Source organism: Spinacia oleracea, chromosome 2 (genome assembly GCF_020520425.1).
Source record: "Spinacia oleracea cultivar Varoflay chromosome 2, BTI_SOV_V1, whole genome shotgun sequence".
Classification (NCBI taxonomy): domain Eukaryota; kingdom Viridiplantae; phylum Streptophyta; class Magnoliopsida; order Caryophyllales; family Amaranthaceae; genus Spinacia; species Spinacia oleracea.
The window spans coordinates 110,933,761-110,949,706 of NC_079488.1; the positions used below are offsets into that span (position 1 = coordinate 110,933,761).

The following is a 15,946-nucleotide window of genomic DNA, read 5'->3' on the forward strand; positions in this document are numbered from 1 at the left end:
TTTATAGATAAACATTTTAAAGGGTTAAATGATTAATTTATACATTATTAGTGATTTTGAAGAAATAATTTTTATTCAAATGAAAAAATTTATCATTAAAAAATAGATAACTTTTACATATATAAATGTAACTTTTAAGCATTTTTAGTCAATTTTTACTCTGGTATACAATATTTATTGTACACCCATTATAAATAAGAATTTGTGAAAAAAAAAGGGATTGAATAAAATTGAATAATGTGATCTGTAGCACACTAGATCACACTACCCATGTGATCCACCGTCACCGACAATGACCCACTTGCCAAACCATCCAATCTAACTCCGTGTGATACACTGATACACTCCGCTTAACATTCCCCTACCACTCATCCCTACCTCAACAACCCTACACCCGAACCCCACTCTCATCTCAACCGTCCATCAAACATACGCAAAAGATCAACACAAAACACAACTACTGATCACAATACCACCATACACCCTCACACAGAATATAACTCCACTCCACTCGTTTTCCCGATTCTCTCCCCTTTTTCTTTTGCTTGACAGTTGACAGTGTGAGAGTGTGGGACAACCTTCTCAACTTCTCTCACTAAATTTATTACTTTCTCACTCCTCTTTCCATTATAACCACCATTCTCACTCCAACTTTCAATATTTCAATTCAAACAATGGCGAAGATAATTGGAGTATTGGTGCTACTATGTGTACTTCCAGCCTTAGCAATGGCCGCTGGTAGGCCAGAGAAGAAGCCTTACTGTGTTCGTGGTCGCGTGTACTGTGACCCTTGCCGTGCTGGTTTTGAGACCGCCGCTTCTACTTATCTAGAAGGTTCTTCTTCTTCTTCTTCTTCTTCTTCTTCTTCTTCTTCTTCTTCTTCTTCTTCTTCTTCTTCTTCTTCTTCCATTCCTCTCTTCTCTTTCTGGTTTTAGATCTGCTGTTTTTAATGAGAATCAGATCTGGTTGTTTTGTGGTTTTTATTTGCTCCTTTGCTTAGATTTGGTGTGTTCTAGTTGTATATTGAATGTTCTGGTTGAATTTGCTCTGAATTTGTTAATTTTTTTTAAAAATAATGTTTAGAGCAAAAATCTAGTGATATCATGACTTACGAGTGATTACTATTTGCTAGATTGATGTGATGGATAGTTCATTTTTTATTGTTCTGGTTGAATGTGCTCTGAATTTGTTAATTATTTTTAAAAAAATTGGAGCAAAAATCTAGTGATATCATGAGTTAAGTGTGATTACTACTTGCTAGATTGATGTGATGAATAGTTCATTATTGACTGTTCTGGCTGGATTTGCTCTGAGTTTGTTAATTATTTAAAAATAATGTTAAGAACAAAAATCTAGTGATATCATGGTTTAAGTGTGGTTAGTGCTTGCTAGATTGATGTGATGAATAATTAAGTATTTATTTATTTAATTATTCATCTAGAATTGACTTGGGTTTGACTAATCACTTATAAAATTTACTTGGATCAGATGGTGAATCGAGTAAAATTATTAATACTTGGATTGGATTGCGGACCTACCCGAAACAAATATCCACATTGTCCTGAATCCTGATCTGCGGATCCTCTCTTAATTAAGGATGTTACGTGATTTCTGTTAAATTAACATTTAATTAGTTAGGGTGATTTTGACATCCAATTACTCAATTTAGGAAGGGTGCTGTGAGAGAGATGAACACAAACCATGTTATAAAGGAAGCAAGAAAGATAATTAAGAACGTAAGACAGAAACAACTAAGCTATTACCTAAAGAGTTTTATATAGTGTTCTCCAGACTGATGTGGAAAACCCTAGAAAATAGGCCCAAAAGATATAACCCCGGTCAATAATAACCTAGTATACCGTAAAGTCATGGGGCGTTGCAGAAGGAGAATTTGAACGATTCAAGGCATATTCTAACAAACCGTTAGTATTGCTTCGTTCTTTTCATGACTATTTTTTTTAGTTCGTGATCATACAGAAATTGTCTTTGTGTTCAATATTTGTCACGTTGATTGTGTAACTTGTACGAGTTAAGCGATTTTGAAATTTGTTCGATAGTATGTAGGAAAAACAATGTATGAATGAAATACAATTCTTTTTCCTAACTAGTCTTGGCTTTGGGCCATTTTGCCAATTTGGTGTTGAATAACTAAGAATGATCAACTGTACAAGGCTACAAGTTAACTAAGTCCATAGATTTATACTCCCGTATTATGATTTATGGTGTGTACTCGATTTTATTGTATACTTCCAGCCAGCCCACTAGTAGAGACACATAAGTTCTAACATTGAGGTATGACTTGTGAATCTAGATGTGAAGGTGAAGTTGGAATGCCGCCACAGACGCACACAGGGTATCCTCTACTCAGCCGACGCCAAAACCGATGCAACCGGATCCTACGAGATTTTTGTTGCAAACGACCAAAAGGACAACATTTGCGACACCATGTTAGTGAGCAGCCCTCACCCAAGGTGCAAATTGGCTGACCCAGGACGTGACCGTTCCCGTGTTGTCCTCACCAGCAACAACGGTGTGGTTTCCAACGAACGATATGCCAACAACTTAGGGTTCACCGTTGAGGAGCCAATGAGTTTCTGTGCTCAGCTTATGCAGCAATATCAGCTCACTGAAGATGAAGTATAGATTTTAGATTCATCTACATATATGTAATGCTTATTATGCACCTCGCTTAGTTATATACCTTTGACAGTATTGATGATGATCGATGTGTTATTGGTTGTTGCTAATATGAGCCACATTTGTATTCGTTATAATTTGTGTTATTAGTTGTATGAGTATGAGTTTACATGACTTCAATGATGTTGAACTACATTGTATTGATAAGTAGGATACCGGTAATATTTATTATTTCTTTTTCTTTGGTTTGGAAGAGAAGGTCTAGAAGTTGAAGCTTAAATAAGATTTGAACCTTCAACCACACAGTTGAAGGATGATTTCTTAATCGATCAGTGTAGTATTTTCTTGACTATTTGGGTTTAGTTGCTGCTGAGTGCTGATTTCATTACTAGTCTTCCACAACAACAATTAGAAGGGGATTGAAACTTATCCACCCAGAACTCGCTCTGAATCCGGATTAATCCTAAGGCCTAAGGGTGAACCGGATGTTAACACCAAAAAAAATTAGCCACACAGCCCATAATGGTCTTAATGAATACAGTAGTTAGAGATAATGCCATTATGGGTTCAAGCTTCCTACTTTATGCCTTTATGGCAGAGCAAGAAGACTGGTATAAACCAAGTCTTAAATGGAGGCCCATCTTGATCCAATGGATAATGGTGCAGAACTAAATGATTCCAAGGTTGTTGGCTCGACAAATCAAGCCCACCTAGATGGACACTTCAAGTTACTAAAGTCGAGTTCTCTTCATCTAGTCATATAGCCTGATGTGGTATGATTTATTTTATTTCTGGTTTGGTTGGTTAATGAGTGTTTTTTAGTTTGAATATTTTATGAGTGTTTTTTAGTTTTTCTAGTTTGCTCAGTGTAGTTTGATACGGAGTATGATTTATTTTCAAAATAATTAGTAATATGAAATAAGTAATAAGAATAAGGTGAAGGGATAGTCTATTTTTTTACTATGGAGATAATGCCATAATGGAGTACTTGGGAGTTAGGAGGATCCTCAAATACCCGAATCTTCCTATTCGTGAAATACCCCCGCTAATGTTTTCATCATCTCGTACAATGGTACTTTATCAAACCTGTCAAACAAATAAATTACTTTCGGGGTTCAAGTTAATTCGGGTGGGTCTGGGTTCGGGTTTCGAATGTTTGTTCATGATCAAAGGCTTTGGATTCTGGTCAACCCAAGAGGTTGTGTGTTTTTGAAACGCGTATTATAATTGAGAAGAGACAAGAATGATGGGTACAAAATGTTTTATGTAGCAATAAGGTTGTGGTCATTGGGACGAACTGAAATGACAAATAAGGAAAACAAATAGAGACGAATGAAGTACATAGTCACCAACTACGGAGTATTAAAGATGGTTGTGGGTCGTGGAGACCCCCCGACCCGACATGGGCACAAATTCGTGGGTCGGGTGGGGCTTGTGCCACAATTTTTTTGAAAAAAGAACAACATGGCGAGACCGACACGACAAAGCACACTAAATTTAGTAAAATTAGCTCAAGCACGACAACTCGCCTCAACCCCCCCCCCCCCCCCATGGCACATGGGCTTGCCCAAATTTTTTGAATATTTTTGGCCCAACTTGTTCTGTTATAAACGGGCTTGACATGGAACGACCATTTCAGAACCACGACCAGTAGACTCGGCCCGGTCAACAACCATCTTTATCAACTATCCTCATTTTGTTGGAGAAGAGAGATATTGTTGACTAGTTAAATAGGGGGAAAAGATAATTGGAGTGACAACCCTATTTAGCAGGAAGAATATGATTTACAAGTATGGTAGGTTGGTAGCATATTCTTAAGGACATTCATTCACAAATCACAATAATTGGTGTAATAGTAATGGGAACAATAATTTGTTATGCCAACTCTAAAACGTGCGCTTAAGAAACACGCTTTTGAATACTGCTACTGTTTTTATCATAATTTCAGAACCTCCTAAAATTCTACTACTTGTACGTAAAATTCTACCAAAAGCCATCTAAAAGTTCTACCAAAAGGGGTAGGTGTTGTTTGGAAAATAGGAAGAGGTGCTATGTTTGGTAATCACTAATTCATTTATTTAATCCCATTTGAATATGCATCACTTTTGGTCTATTTCCCATTTTCAAAGGCTATATTTAATTACTAAATTTTTTGGTTCAAATATCATTTTCTTTAATTTGATACCAAGTACCACCTAACAAGCAACTCTCCTCTCTCGACAAAAGGTGTTTCTGTAAATGTTCGTCACATGTGGCACAATATTTACCACTATGATATGTCGTCTTTCATATTATCATAGCAAAAGGCAAAGAATACTATATAGTAAATGAGAAAAATATTAATGTATTAATACGGGAGAAGGCCTAAGTAGTATGAGTGACTTTATAAGTGTTGATATTCGACTAAGATGCCAAATATTGATGGTTGATTGTATATTTAAAATCATATCCACCTTAATCTAAAATGGGGTAGAAATCTGCACTAAAGAGAAATTAATGAATTACAAAGTAGTCTCTATAAGCAGGGGCGGAACCAGAAATTATATATAGGGGTCAAAACTTAACTTATAATTTTATAACCATGAAAAACAAAAATAAAATAAAACAAGTATAAAAGTGAGGGAGCCAAGATTTGAATCTTGTACCTCCAACAACCTCTGATTTTTAGGTTAAATAACCACTTGAGCTATAAGAGACATGTGCCATTATTGTACATATTTAATACTTAAACATATCATGGGGGGCCATGGCCCCCGCCGGCCCCCCTAATTCCGTGAGAAAGGCTTAGCCTCAAGTGGCTTGTGTCCATATGGACTTGTAGCTCGTATTGGTACCCGTTAATTTGGCACTGATACTAAGACTACTATGGTATTGGTATACCAATATATTGCTAAGAAGTACCAATGCAAATTATTTGTGTTTTTGGTAACATATGATGTGTTGGTACTAAAAATATGGACACAAGCCACTTGAGATTTAACATTCCTCCTAATTCCGTCCCTGCCTATAAGCGGAAGCCATATCAAGTGACATGAGAATAAAAACTTGGTTGGTGAGCCAAAAATTGATTGTTTCAACAATACTCCGTATCACATAAGACTCTGTTCAGTTCGATTTACTCAAGACAAAATGTGATCAAATAAATTCAGGTAAAATAAGTTCAGTTAAGATAAGTTCAGAAATAAGATTTGTTCATACATTTTCACAATAACTTTATTTCACATAAAATAAGTTCAGATAATTGAATTAGTTTAGTCAATATAAGTCGGATAAAATGGACTTATACTCTTAAAAAACACAAATTTGATCCATACTATAGTACGACAATACCTTCAAAACTTTACCAGCTACGCTAGTCGGCCGTCGTGGGAACATGTAAAAGAGTTAAATAGCATATTCCAATTCAGCCCAATTTCTCTCACCTTCTTCACTAATCACTACAATCGTCTCTGGGTTTCAGAAGAACAACTTTTAAGACTCAGACAAAAAAAACTGTCAATAATTTTGCATTTTTGTTTTACTTGCAAATCCGTTAGACTGCGACTGCTTATATAAACAATTTCCAGTCTGCCAAATTCGAAACCCCGCGATTTCTCTTCGTCAACGATCTCTCTCCTACCCACCTTTCCAAACGCCCAAAGATTAAACCCCTTCATTTTTCTCTCGGAATCATCGAATATTGAAGCTGCTTCCAATAGTTTTCGTAAGATCTCACTCTTTTTTTCTACTGATTTTTTCATCATTTTGTTCAACTGCTCAATCGTCTTTCTTTCGTGTGTTTTTTTGAATTTCTTGAGTACCCATTTCTATTTATTGAGTTTCTTGAATACCCATTTCTATTTATTGAGTTTCTTGAATACCCGTTTGGTCAATTCTATTATTTGGTAACATAAATTTCGATCTGTAGAATTGAATTGGCAAGCTTTGATTAAGTAGGTGGTTGAGTTGATCAGTTCTTCGTTGTATTTTTATGATTTTCTTTTTGTTGCAATTTGTGCTTTTTTGTTGGTTGAATTGCAAATGTTGAACTAGTTTGGTTGAATTACTTTAGTGGGTAGAGTCTTTACGAGTTGCACCATTACTTGGTTTAGAACATAGTAAACATAGCTACTTAATTTCCGATTTGGTTGTCGCATTACTGGTTCAAATGACAACTGATGTGTGTGTGGGGACGTAGCCCATTTATTTTCTTGGGGTTTTCTGTTCTGAAATGTGAAAAGAATTGCAATATGTTTGTTGTAGTTTGATTGTTTCTTGGAGAATTCATAGTGTTGTACATTTTTTTGGCCAGAAACCTTGCCGTACTAATATTAAACTTTTGGTACAAGTCATAAGTGTTAATTATGCTGTTGCGGTTTCATTTTCATTTGTGACGAACCAATTTTGACGTTCTTGAGTAATGAATTGATGGGATCAGTTGAGATGTTAAGAATGGCATTGTTTTTATGGTAAAACTATTCACCTTTTGATTTTTGTTATGAACAATATAGATGTTTGCTGAATGAATTGTTTGTGCCTTTAATCATATGCCCTTGTGTCTGAATGCTAATGATTGTGCGATGTGTTCCTCGATAAATCTTGTGGAGCAATTTACGGTGTACTACCACAATTTCACTCTAAATGGGCATTTACTGTATACCATAACTCCATAAGTTTATTATTAGTACGGCGAGGTTTCTGGTCAAATAAATGTACAACAGTATGAATTCTCCAAAAAACAATCAAGCTACAACAAACATATTGCAATGCTTTTCACATTTCAGAACAGAAACCCTCAAGAAAACAAGTGGGCTAAATACGTCCCACACACATCAATTCACATTCATTGCGTAATTTGGACTAGTAATGCGACAACCAAATCGGGACTTAAGTAGCATATGTTTATTTTCAGTACTACCACAATTTCACTCTAAATGGGCATTTATACCATAAGTTTATTATTAGTTTACCATCTGCTCTTGTGGCTGAATGCCAATGATTGTGCAATGTGCTCCTTCCTCGATAAATCTTGTGGATCAATTTACTGATTACTACCACAATTTCACTCTAAATGGGCATTTATAATTGTGTTGTATGTTGAAAATTTCCAGAATGGCTTCTTTGGTGTTTCGACAAACTGTTGGCAGCTTCCAATCTGTTGGTCCTAGCTGTAGTTCTGGCTGCCATCATGATTCCCGCAATGCATCATTGAAGTTACTACCAAAGGTTAACAAGTTAAGTCTTGGATATTCGACAACCAACAGTTTCAGTTCCCTACAGAAGCGTTCTGGTGTAATTCAGGCTTCAACATCTCAAACCTTTGTTGTGGATGCAGTTTCATCACCATCTGATAACTTCACCACTGACAAACCCAAGAAACCAAGTGAGCTATTTCATTTCTTGTCTGCTTTATTCTAGGAGAAGCAATAACCATTTAGTTTGCATTCAAAAATTGTGTTGTATCTGTAATAACTTGTATATTTTTGTTGATTTTCACTGTCAGATGAAGCAGCTCTTATCTTGATTAGACATGGTGAATCTAAGATTGTGTTGTATCTGTAATAACTTCTACATTTTTTGTTGATTTTCACTGACAGATGAAGCAGCTCTTATCTTGATTAGACACGGTGAATCTATGTGGAATGAGAAAAATCTTTTCACTGGCTGTGTTGATGTGCCATTAACAAAGAAGGGTGTTGAGGAGGCAGTTGAGGCTGGCAAGAGGATCAGCAATATACCCGTTGACAAGATTTATACATCTACACTGATTCGTGCTCAGATGACCGCCATGCTTGCCATGACACAGCATCGACGCAGGAAGGTAATGTCCAATATGACTTGTTTTAATGCTGTTGCTACTGTGGAAACACTAGTGTAATGAACTAAATAGTAGAAGCGCATAACAGGTATTGAGTGATATTAGGTAAAAGACTAATTAAGTAGGTGTAGTTGAATGGTTACAAATAAGGGGGCATTTGGTTATGAGGGGCATGTTGAGAATATGGTAAAGCTTACGCTTAGGAGAGTGGTGACCTCAAGTCACTAAACTTGGAGACTGGTGGCCTCAAGTCGCTACTTTTGTATCCCCTTTTGAGTTCTTCATCCATCAAGCAAATTAATATAATTTCTGCCATTAATTTTCTGCTCAAAATATTCAGTTCATCTCAACTAGCATGAAACATCCCTGATTATTCATCTCATTATCATTCAAATGCTTGAGGTGACCACTGAGCCCTAAATTCTTTAATGATCCAGTTTTGGAGGTTTTGAAGCTTCACTTACGAAGGCAACTGGGATTCGTGATTTTAGAAAATCGTTGTCGCTTTTGAAACTTAAGTAATGAATGCTGAGGAATATTCCTAACCAGAAAAGAATTCTATGCTTTTATTATTTGATTCAGAGCTGCAAAAATGTAGTCTGGAACTCTGGATTGATTTTGGTTGTAGTAGTGAATACCATGAGTCCGTGTCTTGCTAGAACTTCCACTCTTCCTTTGTTATCTACTTGCTAAATTTAGTTTCATGCTTGCAAAGTTATCATGTGAATGTACTTCTCTCTTTTAGGTGCCCATCATCATGCATAATGAGAGTGAACAAGCTAAATTGTGGAGTGAGGTTTATAGCGAGGAGACCAAAAAGCAGTCAATTCCAGTTACAACAGCATGGCAATTGAATGAAAGAATGTAAAGGCTTTGCTTCTCTCTTGCTCTTATTTCCCATGTTTTTTTATTGTTTCTATGTCTTTTTTTGTAATGTACATGCTTTTCCAGGTACGGGGAACTTCAAGGACTCAATAAGCAAGAAACCGCCGATAAATATGGAAAAGAGCAAGTTCATGAATGGCGTCGTAGTTATGACATACCTCCACCAAATGGGGAGAGTTTGGAAATGTGTGCTGAAAGAGCAGTCGCTTATTTCAAAGAAAATGTAGGCACTATTACTAATTTCTCCCTTAGTATTAATTATGTTGGAGATCATGTTAGTAACTGACCTTGAAATGTAACTTGCAGATAGAACCTCAACTACAATCTGGTAAAAATATAATGATTGCTGCCCATGGAAACTCACTAAGATCTATTATCATGTACCTTGATGCGCTAACATCTCAAGAGGTGTGTATAATGTTCTCTACTTTAAAAGGGTTTTAATGGTTTTTATGGTATATTTCTCCTTTAATCAACGAGCCACTTTGTTCCAGGTTATCAGCCTTGAACTATCTACTGGGATTCCCCTGCTTTACATTTTCAAAGAAGGAAAGTTCATGAGAAGAGGAAGCCCCGTAGGACCCACAGAGGCAGGCGTCTATGCATACACAAAGGTATGCTATTCTGATTTTGTTTGTCGTTTCAGTTAGTAAATTCTTTTTTGACATGAAAATGTGTTTTTCAGTTAAATATCATTGCACTTAAATGTGTTTGTCAATTAAATGTCATTGCACTGATTACAACTTACTGATCTAAATGGTTTTTGCTGCAGAGGTTAGCAAATTACAGGCAGAAATTGGATGAAATGCTGAAATAAACGATCTCAATATTAGGCAAGTCTGCAACTCCGTAAATGCATGTCAGTTCTTGTTTTTTTTTTGTGTGGCCTCAGTCCTGATTAACTCTGGTATCATATGTTTCTTGTAGGTCTTTGCATCCGGTAATCACATTTGACACGAATGGCTGGAGGTGAAGAAAATTGAAAATGCAGAAACAGAAAGTGGATATATAGTGACAGGAACTTAGGTTGAAGGCTCATATAGCTGATTTTTTAAGCTACGTTTCAGTAGTTTGTTTAGGGTTCAGTTTCAAAGTTATATGCCAATATGGCGCTTATGATGGTTTGTAAGGGATCAAAACATGTATTTTTTTTTGTTGGTAATTGTAAAATTTGTGGGAGATGCTTTGACAACCATTATAGCCTCCATTCTCAGCTTGCTTTCATATGTTTCTATGCACTATGCTGCTTGTGTTGACTATGTTAGGTGGTGAAATGTTTAAAAGGTCGTATTTGACCATTGAATTTGTAACCAATTTGTACATGTATGTGGCTTTGTTTTTTGTATCTGGTATGATCCGATTTTTCTAGTTTTTGGTCTGATCTGATGTGGTATGGGCTTAATGTTTTTTCTTTTGAGTGTGTTTTTTGCCTTTCCTAATCTGATGCGGTCTGATTTTTCTAGTCTGAGAATAGAATAAGAATAAGGTGAAGAGAATAGAACTTTAGTCTGAATGGTCGCTTTACGCCTCTTTGTCAACCAAATAGGTACTCCGTAAAAGTTGTCATTTGAATGGAGTTCAGGCTTACTAGAGTGCATTCTCTTCCCATTCTCCAAATTCTTTTTGATGTTTATTGATTTTAAGTGAATAGACGGCAAACTCGAATAGTTGCATTCTTTATGTTTGTTGTCAATGCACATTGGGGATTTGGGATAGGAAGTTGATTGTGCCAAATGCCCAGTGGCGGAGACAGGGGTGTCAAGGATAGGCGGCCGACCACCCAATTTTGTAAAACAATACAACATTTTTACCTTATAAGAAACAATAAATTAATACGGCTGTTTTACTAATATGTCGACACCCCAATTCAAATGTCAACCCCCCAGACACCCTGATTCAAAAATCTTGGCCCCACCACTGGTTAGTGCCACACCCGGTTGCCGGATTCCATGATCATCCGCTCCCTCCCCCAGTCGTATTTTCTCCCGGTCTCGAAAAGAGAGCCTTCTTCCTAGGTGCACATTCCATAGCTTTGTAAACAAGATAAATGTCAGGGATCAATACAACTTCCATTATGCCACTTCTCTATAAACTGATAAGCCAGCAAAAACAGAACTATATACTACTACACATATAATTCAGAAGAAAGGATTATTTGCAAGAATTTGGTCTACATTGTTTGTACATCATAATTCATAACCAAGAGATTTCGTCAGATTCGGGTTAGCTGTTATATCAAACTTTAACATGTCCAGGTTCCTCAAGGCTCACGGTAGCCACTGACAACCCGACATCTGGCGTAGAGGCTCGGGAATCCTCAGCGGTTGAAGAAGATGGCGTACCGTCACTCTCTGCCTCACCCTCGGATGGATCAGACAGTGACCTCTCATGCATAATAAGACCATTGTTGCAACTCGAGTCAACTACAGATGCTTCTTCCCAGAAAGACCGCATTTTTTCATCATCTTCTTTCATTCTTTGCGCATACTTTTGAATATCAAAAGTTTCCGGATTTTCCCCACCAAATGCAGATTCGAGCTGGTCCATTTCGAAAACTTCTTCCATGATCTTCTTCGTGCTTTCGTCATCAGTGTAAACAAACTTCACTTTCTTCCGAGTCTTTGCCTCCAGAAAAGGTTTAACCACCTGAAACGAGATCATAAACACATTTTACACTCGTCTTGAAGTTTTGTAACGAGTACTTTTTGGCATATTCTTGCACAATTTACACAAATTGTCAGCTTCATTTATGTTTGTTTATGTCATTCCAGAAATCTAGACATGCAGAAACTTAAGCAACAAGTTGTCTGGCATCCAGGAAGGAAGAGAGTAAACCTGATCAAAAGACAGGCCGGGTCGGACAGGGTCTATAAACAGCATATTATGTCAGGCCGGGCCGGGTAGGGCCTACTAACAGCCCATTATGTCAGGCCGGGCCAATTTTGTGTGTCCAAAACCCGCTGTTTTGGGCCAAAAGTAGCGGGATTTTCTGTCCAGGTCAAACTTATAACTATAAATGTAGTTTTACGATGCCCAAAAACCCGGCAAAAAATTTAAAATCAGGCAGTGCCGGGCCTGGAAAAGGGGCTTAAAAGTCAGCCCATTATCGGGCCGGGCCAAGCTTCGGGCCAATTTTGTGTGCCCAAGAGTAGCGAGCTTTTTGTGCCGGGCCAAACTTATAACTATAACTCTATAAGTGTAGTTTTACGTTGCCCAAAAGCCGGCAAAAACTTAAAAATCGGGCAGTGCTGGGCCCGGAAAAGGGGCCTAAAATTATGTCCAAACCCCGCTAATTTCCGGGCCACGCCAACGGGCCGGGATCAAGTTGATCGGGTGTAGAAGATAGTGCTATCAGATAAGAAAGAAAAGGAATACCTTGTAAAATTGTTCGAATAACCTAGGAGGGTTATACAAAATAGCAACACCCAATCTTTCTGGATAATGGTTTTGTAATACATGGGCAGCTTCCTTGGCTGATTTGAGTGAAATATTTGATAAACTGAAATTCCAATAGTCGACCAGCCAGACCATCTGCTCTTGATTAGATGGTAAGTGAAGGATCGCATTTTCCATGCAATACACCAAGTATTTAATTTGTCCTGCTACGGACTTGGAGTTCTGTAACAACAAAACCGGCAAAGTCATTAACAAAATCAACCTCTGAAATGGAAATGCATAAAGAACTCAATCAATCATTAACAAGGCTCGTGTGATAAAAGATCAATAATTCAAGATGTGCACATTTGAATTGGTAATTAAAAAAGGTATTATTGGACATTGGTAACCCTTATTCTTCTTCATTATCGACATCAATGATATAACGAGTTTGTTGGTCATTCTCTGTGAATGCCCATAGGCCATAGTAATACATCTCCACTTTTTTCCGTTTATTTTCATTACCACTTACTTATTCTGTTCTCTTTTAGTTGCAATGTTTCTATTTTGGATCGTTCCTTTTAGTTGCAACCATTCTATTTTTGGCATATTTACCTACTTGACTTACCAAAACTACCAGTCTACCCCATCCATATTCAACAACACACCCTTTCCCCCTAATTACATCTAAAATGGGGAAATTTATGTAATTTACTACCTATGTGGTGAACACTGAACAGTAAAGGTTGCAACTAAAACAGAACAGGGGAAGTATTAGTTATTACCGCCTAGATAAGTCGGGCATGAAAATAAGTGAAAGCTAAACATATGAAGTACTTGAAGCGGAGTTGCATATCCACATGGGATATTCCATGTACAAGCTCAATATGGTTCATTTCAGTCATGATTTTACAGTTTTACACCAAACAAGCCTTTAGAGAAAGAAAACAGAACAAAAAAGCAGAACAAAATACTGTCCCAACATGAAACCAAGCCTCATTTAATTATGACCTTAAATGGACCACAAAAGGCACCAAGTAACCTACGGTACCTACCACATATTGCACAACTCCAACATACCCTACAGGATCCCACATTAACATGAATAATATCATAACCTCTTTCTCATTAACTGTGAGAAAACATAAAACTAAAAATAGTACCTCAAGACTAGGCCGCATGACCAGGACAGGTCTCCCTTCCTTATCAACAGAAGTTGATCTGTATACTTTTCCCGATTCAGCTTCACTAGCAACATCTTCCTGAATTAATGGAAACAACATACAACCCCGGTTACAATCAGTTTTTAACATCTTTAGACATAATAAGACTTCGTGCTATTCAACTTATTCTGTCTAAACTTATCTGAACTTATAAACTTATTTTGTCTGAAATAAACTTATTTGTATGTGAAAACATCGAAAAAAACTTATTTTATCTAAACTTATATTATCTGAACTTAACTGAACTTATCTGAACTTAACTCAATTAATCGGAATTTATTTTATGTGAAATAAGTCAAAATAAGTCGAACAGAACACAACAGAGCCTAACTACATAACAGAAGAACACCATACTTACCCAACGAATCTGTTCGGGCTTGAATTCTAATCTCCATTTCAAAGAATCTTTCAACATCTTTGTGGCCTTTTTAACATTCCAGTTTCGTGCTCGCAAGTATCTTGCAATTTGTGCATCAGAACAAAATTTAGACAACTTTTCCGGGATAGGACTTACTGCGGTCCTTACCTCACCAATCTGCAAATACTCAACGCGATTAAATCTCCATTTCAATAAACGAAAAAACACGAGACTACAAGCTATTAGCTAATGATGTTGGGAAGTAAGTACCTTCTTTAGCTGTTCTTCATGTGGCAGAGATAGTTCATGGGCATTAGAACCAGATTTCTTCAAATTACTACTCATCACTGTTCACTCTATAATAACAACAACAAAGATAAAATGAATGTATTGTTAGTATCATCATTCCACTAAATGAACATACAAAGAAATGTTATTTTGGTGTAAACAAATGGCGTATAGGAAATTCGATCTCAAGTCTTGCCAACAACTCTCAGGAAAGACTTTACCAACTAAGCTAGTCGACATCCGCACTAAAACTCCCCTTTGTCGATACAAGGGCGAAAACTATTAAACTAATAATTAATTGACACCATGATAGTAATCAAATCAAAACTATTCAACCCTAAGAAAACAAGATATAGAACCCTTCAAAATATTGGTACTGTTTTGAAGATTTTGTTCGATTACATTCAAAATAAGCCAAATTGCAGTCTAATACAGTAATACACCCCTTTCGATCAAAATTTATATGCTCAAATTTTACACTTATTTATTTAATTATTACTTTCTTCCATCGTTTTGAAGGTTGACTGATTCTTAAGTTACAATGGCAGCCAAAAACGCAACCAAAATATTCCAGAATAATCAGAATACCCTTTAATCAAAATCGAAATTCCATTTCTTAATCCAAATGGGTCAATAATACAACTACTTCGTGTTTAAAAAAAAAACACAATCCAAAGGTTTGACCAACAAGAAATGTAATTAACATACCCAGAATTCAATAATTCAAAGTGAGTGAAAAATCAGTACAATCAACATAATTAGGCTAAACATTGAATGAACGTTTCAAAACTAGCAAGATTGAAAAAAATAAATAAATAATATGAAAAAGAAACAGACCTTGTGAAAGAATTTGCTGCAGTTGTTGTTGATGAGACTGTAAAAGTGCAGGATTGTGGGATAATTGAGAGATGATGAAGAGTAGTGGTAGTAGTAATTAGCGAATCAAGGACAGATGATGAAATGGTGTTTGTATGTAATTTGTATTGGAGTTTTTGGAGATTTTGTTGTTGGACTGAATTTGTACACCTTTTTCTTATTTGTCTCCTCTCTTCGTCTGTGTCCCTTTTCCTTGGTCAACCGTACACGTCCATTTTGTACTTTTATTAAATGTGAATATATGCTCATCTTCGTGTGAGAAATAAAAAAAGGGACGTCGGGTCGCAGTTAGTTAGATTTTATTTTGTTCATCTTATTTGTACTTATTTATTTTCTGTTTAATGAGATTGGATATGGGTTCTTCGATTCAAATAAGGATGATGCAAACTTAGTTTTTATAAGTAAAATACGAAGTTTTAAGTGACTCATGCTAGTGGTGTGCTCAACAAGAGTCATACCGACCCTCATTCTGGCCATCCCAGGGTGGTTGAATTTAGCAACCACACA

General features: G+C 36.6%; 3 protein-coding genes across 3 annotated transcripts; 2 read left to right on the forward strand and 1 right to left on the reverse strand.

The window, feature by feature from the left end:
* Nucleotides 1–559: 559 nt before the first annotated feature.
* LOC110796155 (major pollen allergen Lol p 11) lies at nucleotides 560–2,868 on the forward strand. Its single transcript, XM_022001190.2, has 2 exons — nucleotides 560–834; nucleotides 2,312–2,868. Exons 1-2 carry the CDS (start codon nucleotides 675–677, stop codon nucleotides 2,641–2,643), a joined length of 492 nt encoding a protein of 163 aa, XP_021856882.1. The 5' UTR covers nucleotides 560–674; the 3' UTR covers nucleotides 2,644–2,868.
* A 3,180-nt stretch (nucleotides 2,869–6,048) lies between these two features.
* LOC110796156 (2,3-bisphosphoglycerate-dependent phosphoglycerate mutase 1) lies at nucleotides 6,049–10,629 on the forward strand. The gene is made up of 9 exons (XM_022001191.2): nucleotides 6,049–6,340; nucleotides 7,728–7,999; nucleotides 8,214–8,437; nucleotides 9,180–9,298; nucleotides 9,386–9,542; nucleotides 9,626–9,727; nucleotides 9,814–9,933; nucleotides 10,092–10,152; nucleotides 10,247–10,629. The coding sequence occupies exons 2-8, from the start codon at nucleotides 7,729–7,731 to the stop codon at nucleotides 10,134–10,136; spliced, it is 1,038 nt and encodes a 345-aa protein (XP_021856883.2). The 5' UTR covers nucleotides 6,049–6,340; nucleotide 7,728; the 3' UTR covers nucleotides 10,137–10,152; nucleotides 10,247–10,629.
* A 740-nt stretch (nucleotides 10,630–11,369) lies between these two features.
* On the reverse strand, nucleotides 11,370–15,639 carry LOC110796157 (uncharacterized). Its single transcript, XM_022001192.2, has 6 exons — nucleotides 15,401–15,639; nucleotides 14,546–14,631; nucleotides 14,276–14,452; nucleotides 13,858–13,956; nucleotides 12,695–12,937; nucleotides 11,370–11,965 (listed from the first exon to the last, which is right to left on the reverse strand). The coding sequence occupies exons 2-6, from the start codon at nucleotides 14,618–14,620 to the stop codon at nucleotides 11,555–11,557; spliced, it is 1,005 nt and encodes a 334-aa protein (XP_021856884.1). The 5' UTR covers nucleotides 14,621–14,631; nucleotides 15,401–15,639; the 3' UTR covers nucleotides 11,370–11,554.
* Between the last annotated feature and the right edge of the window lie 307 nt (nucleotides 15,640–15,946).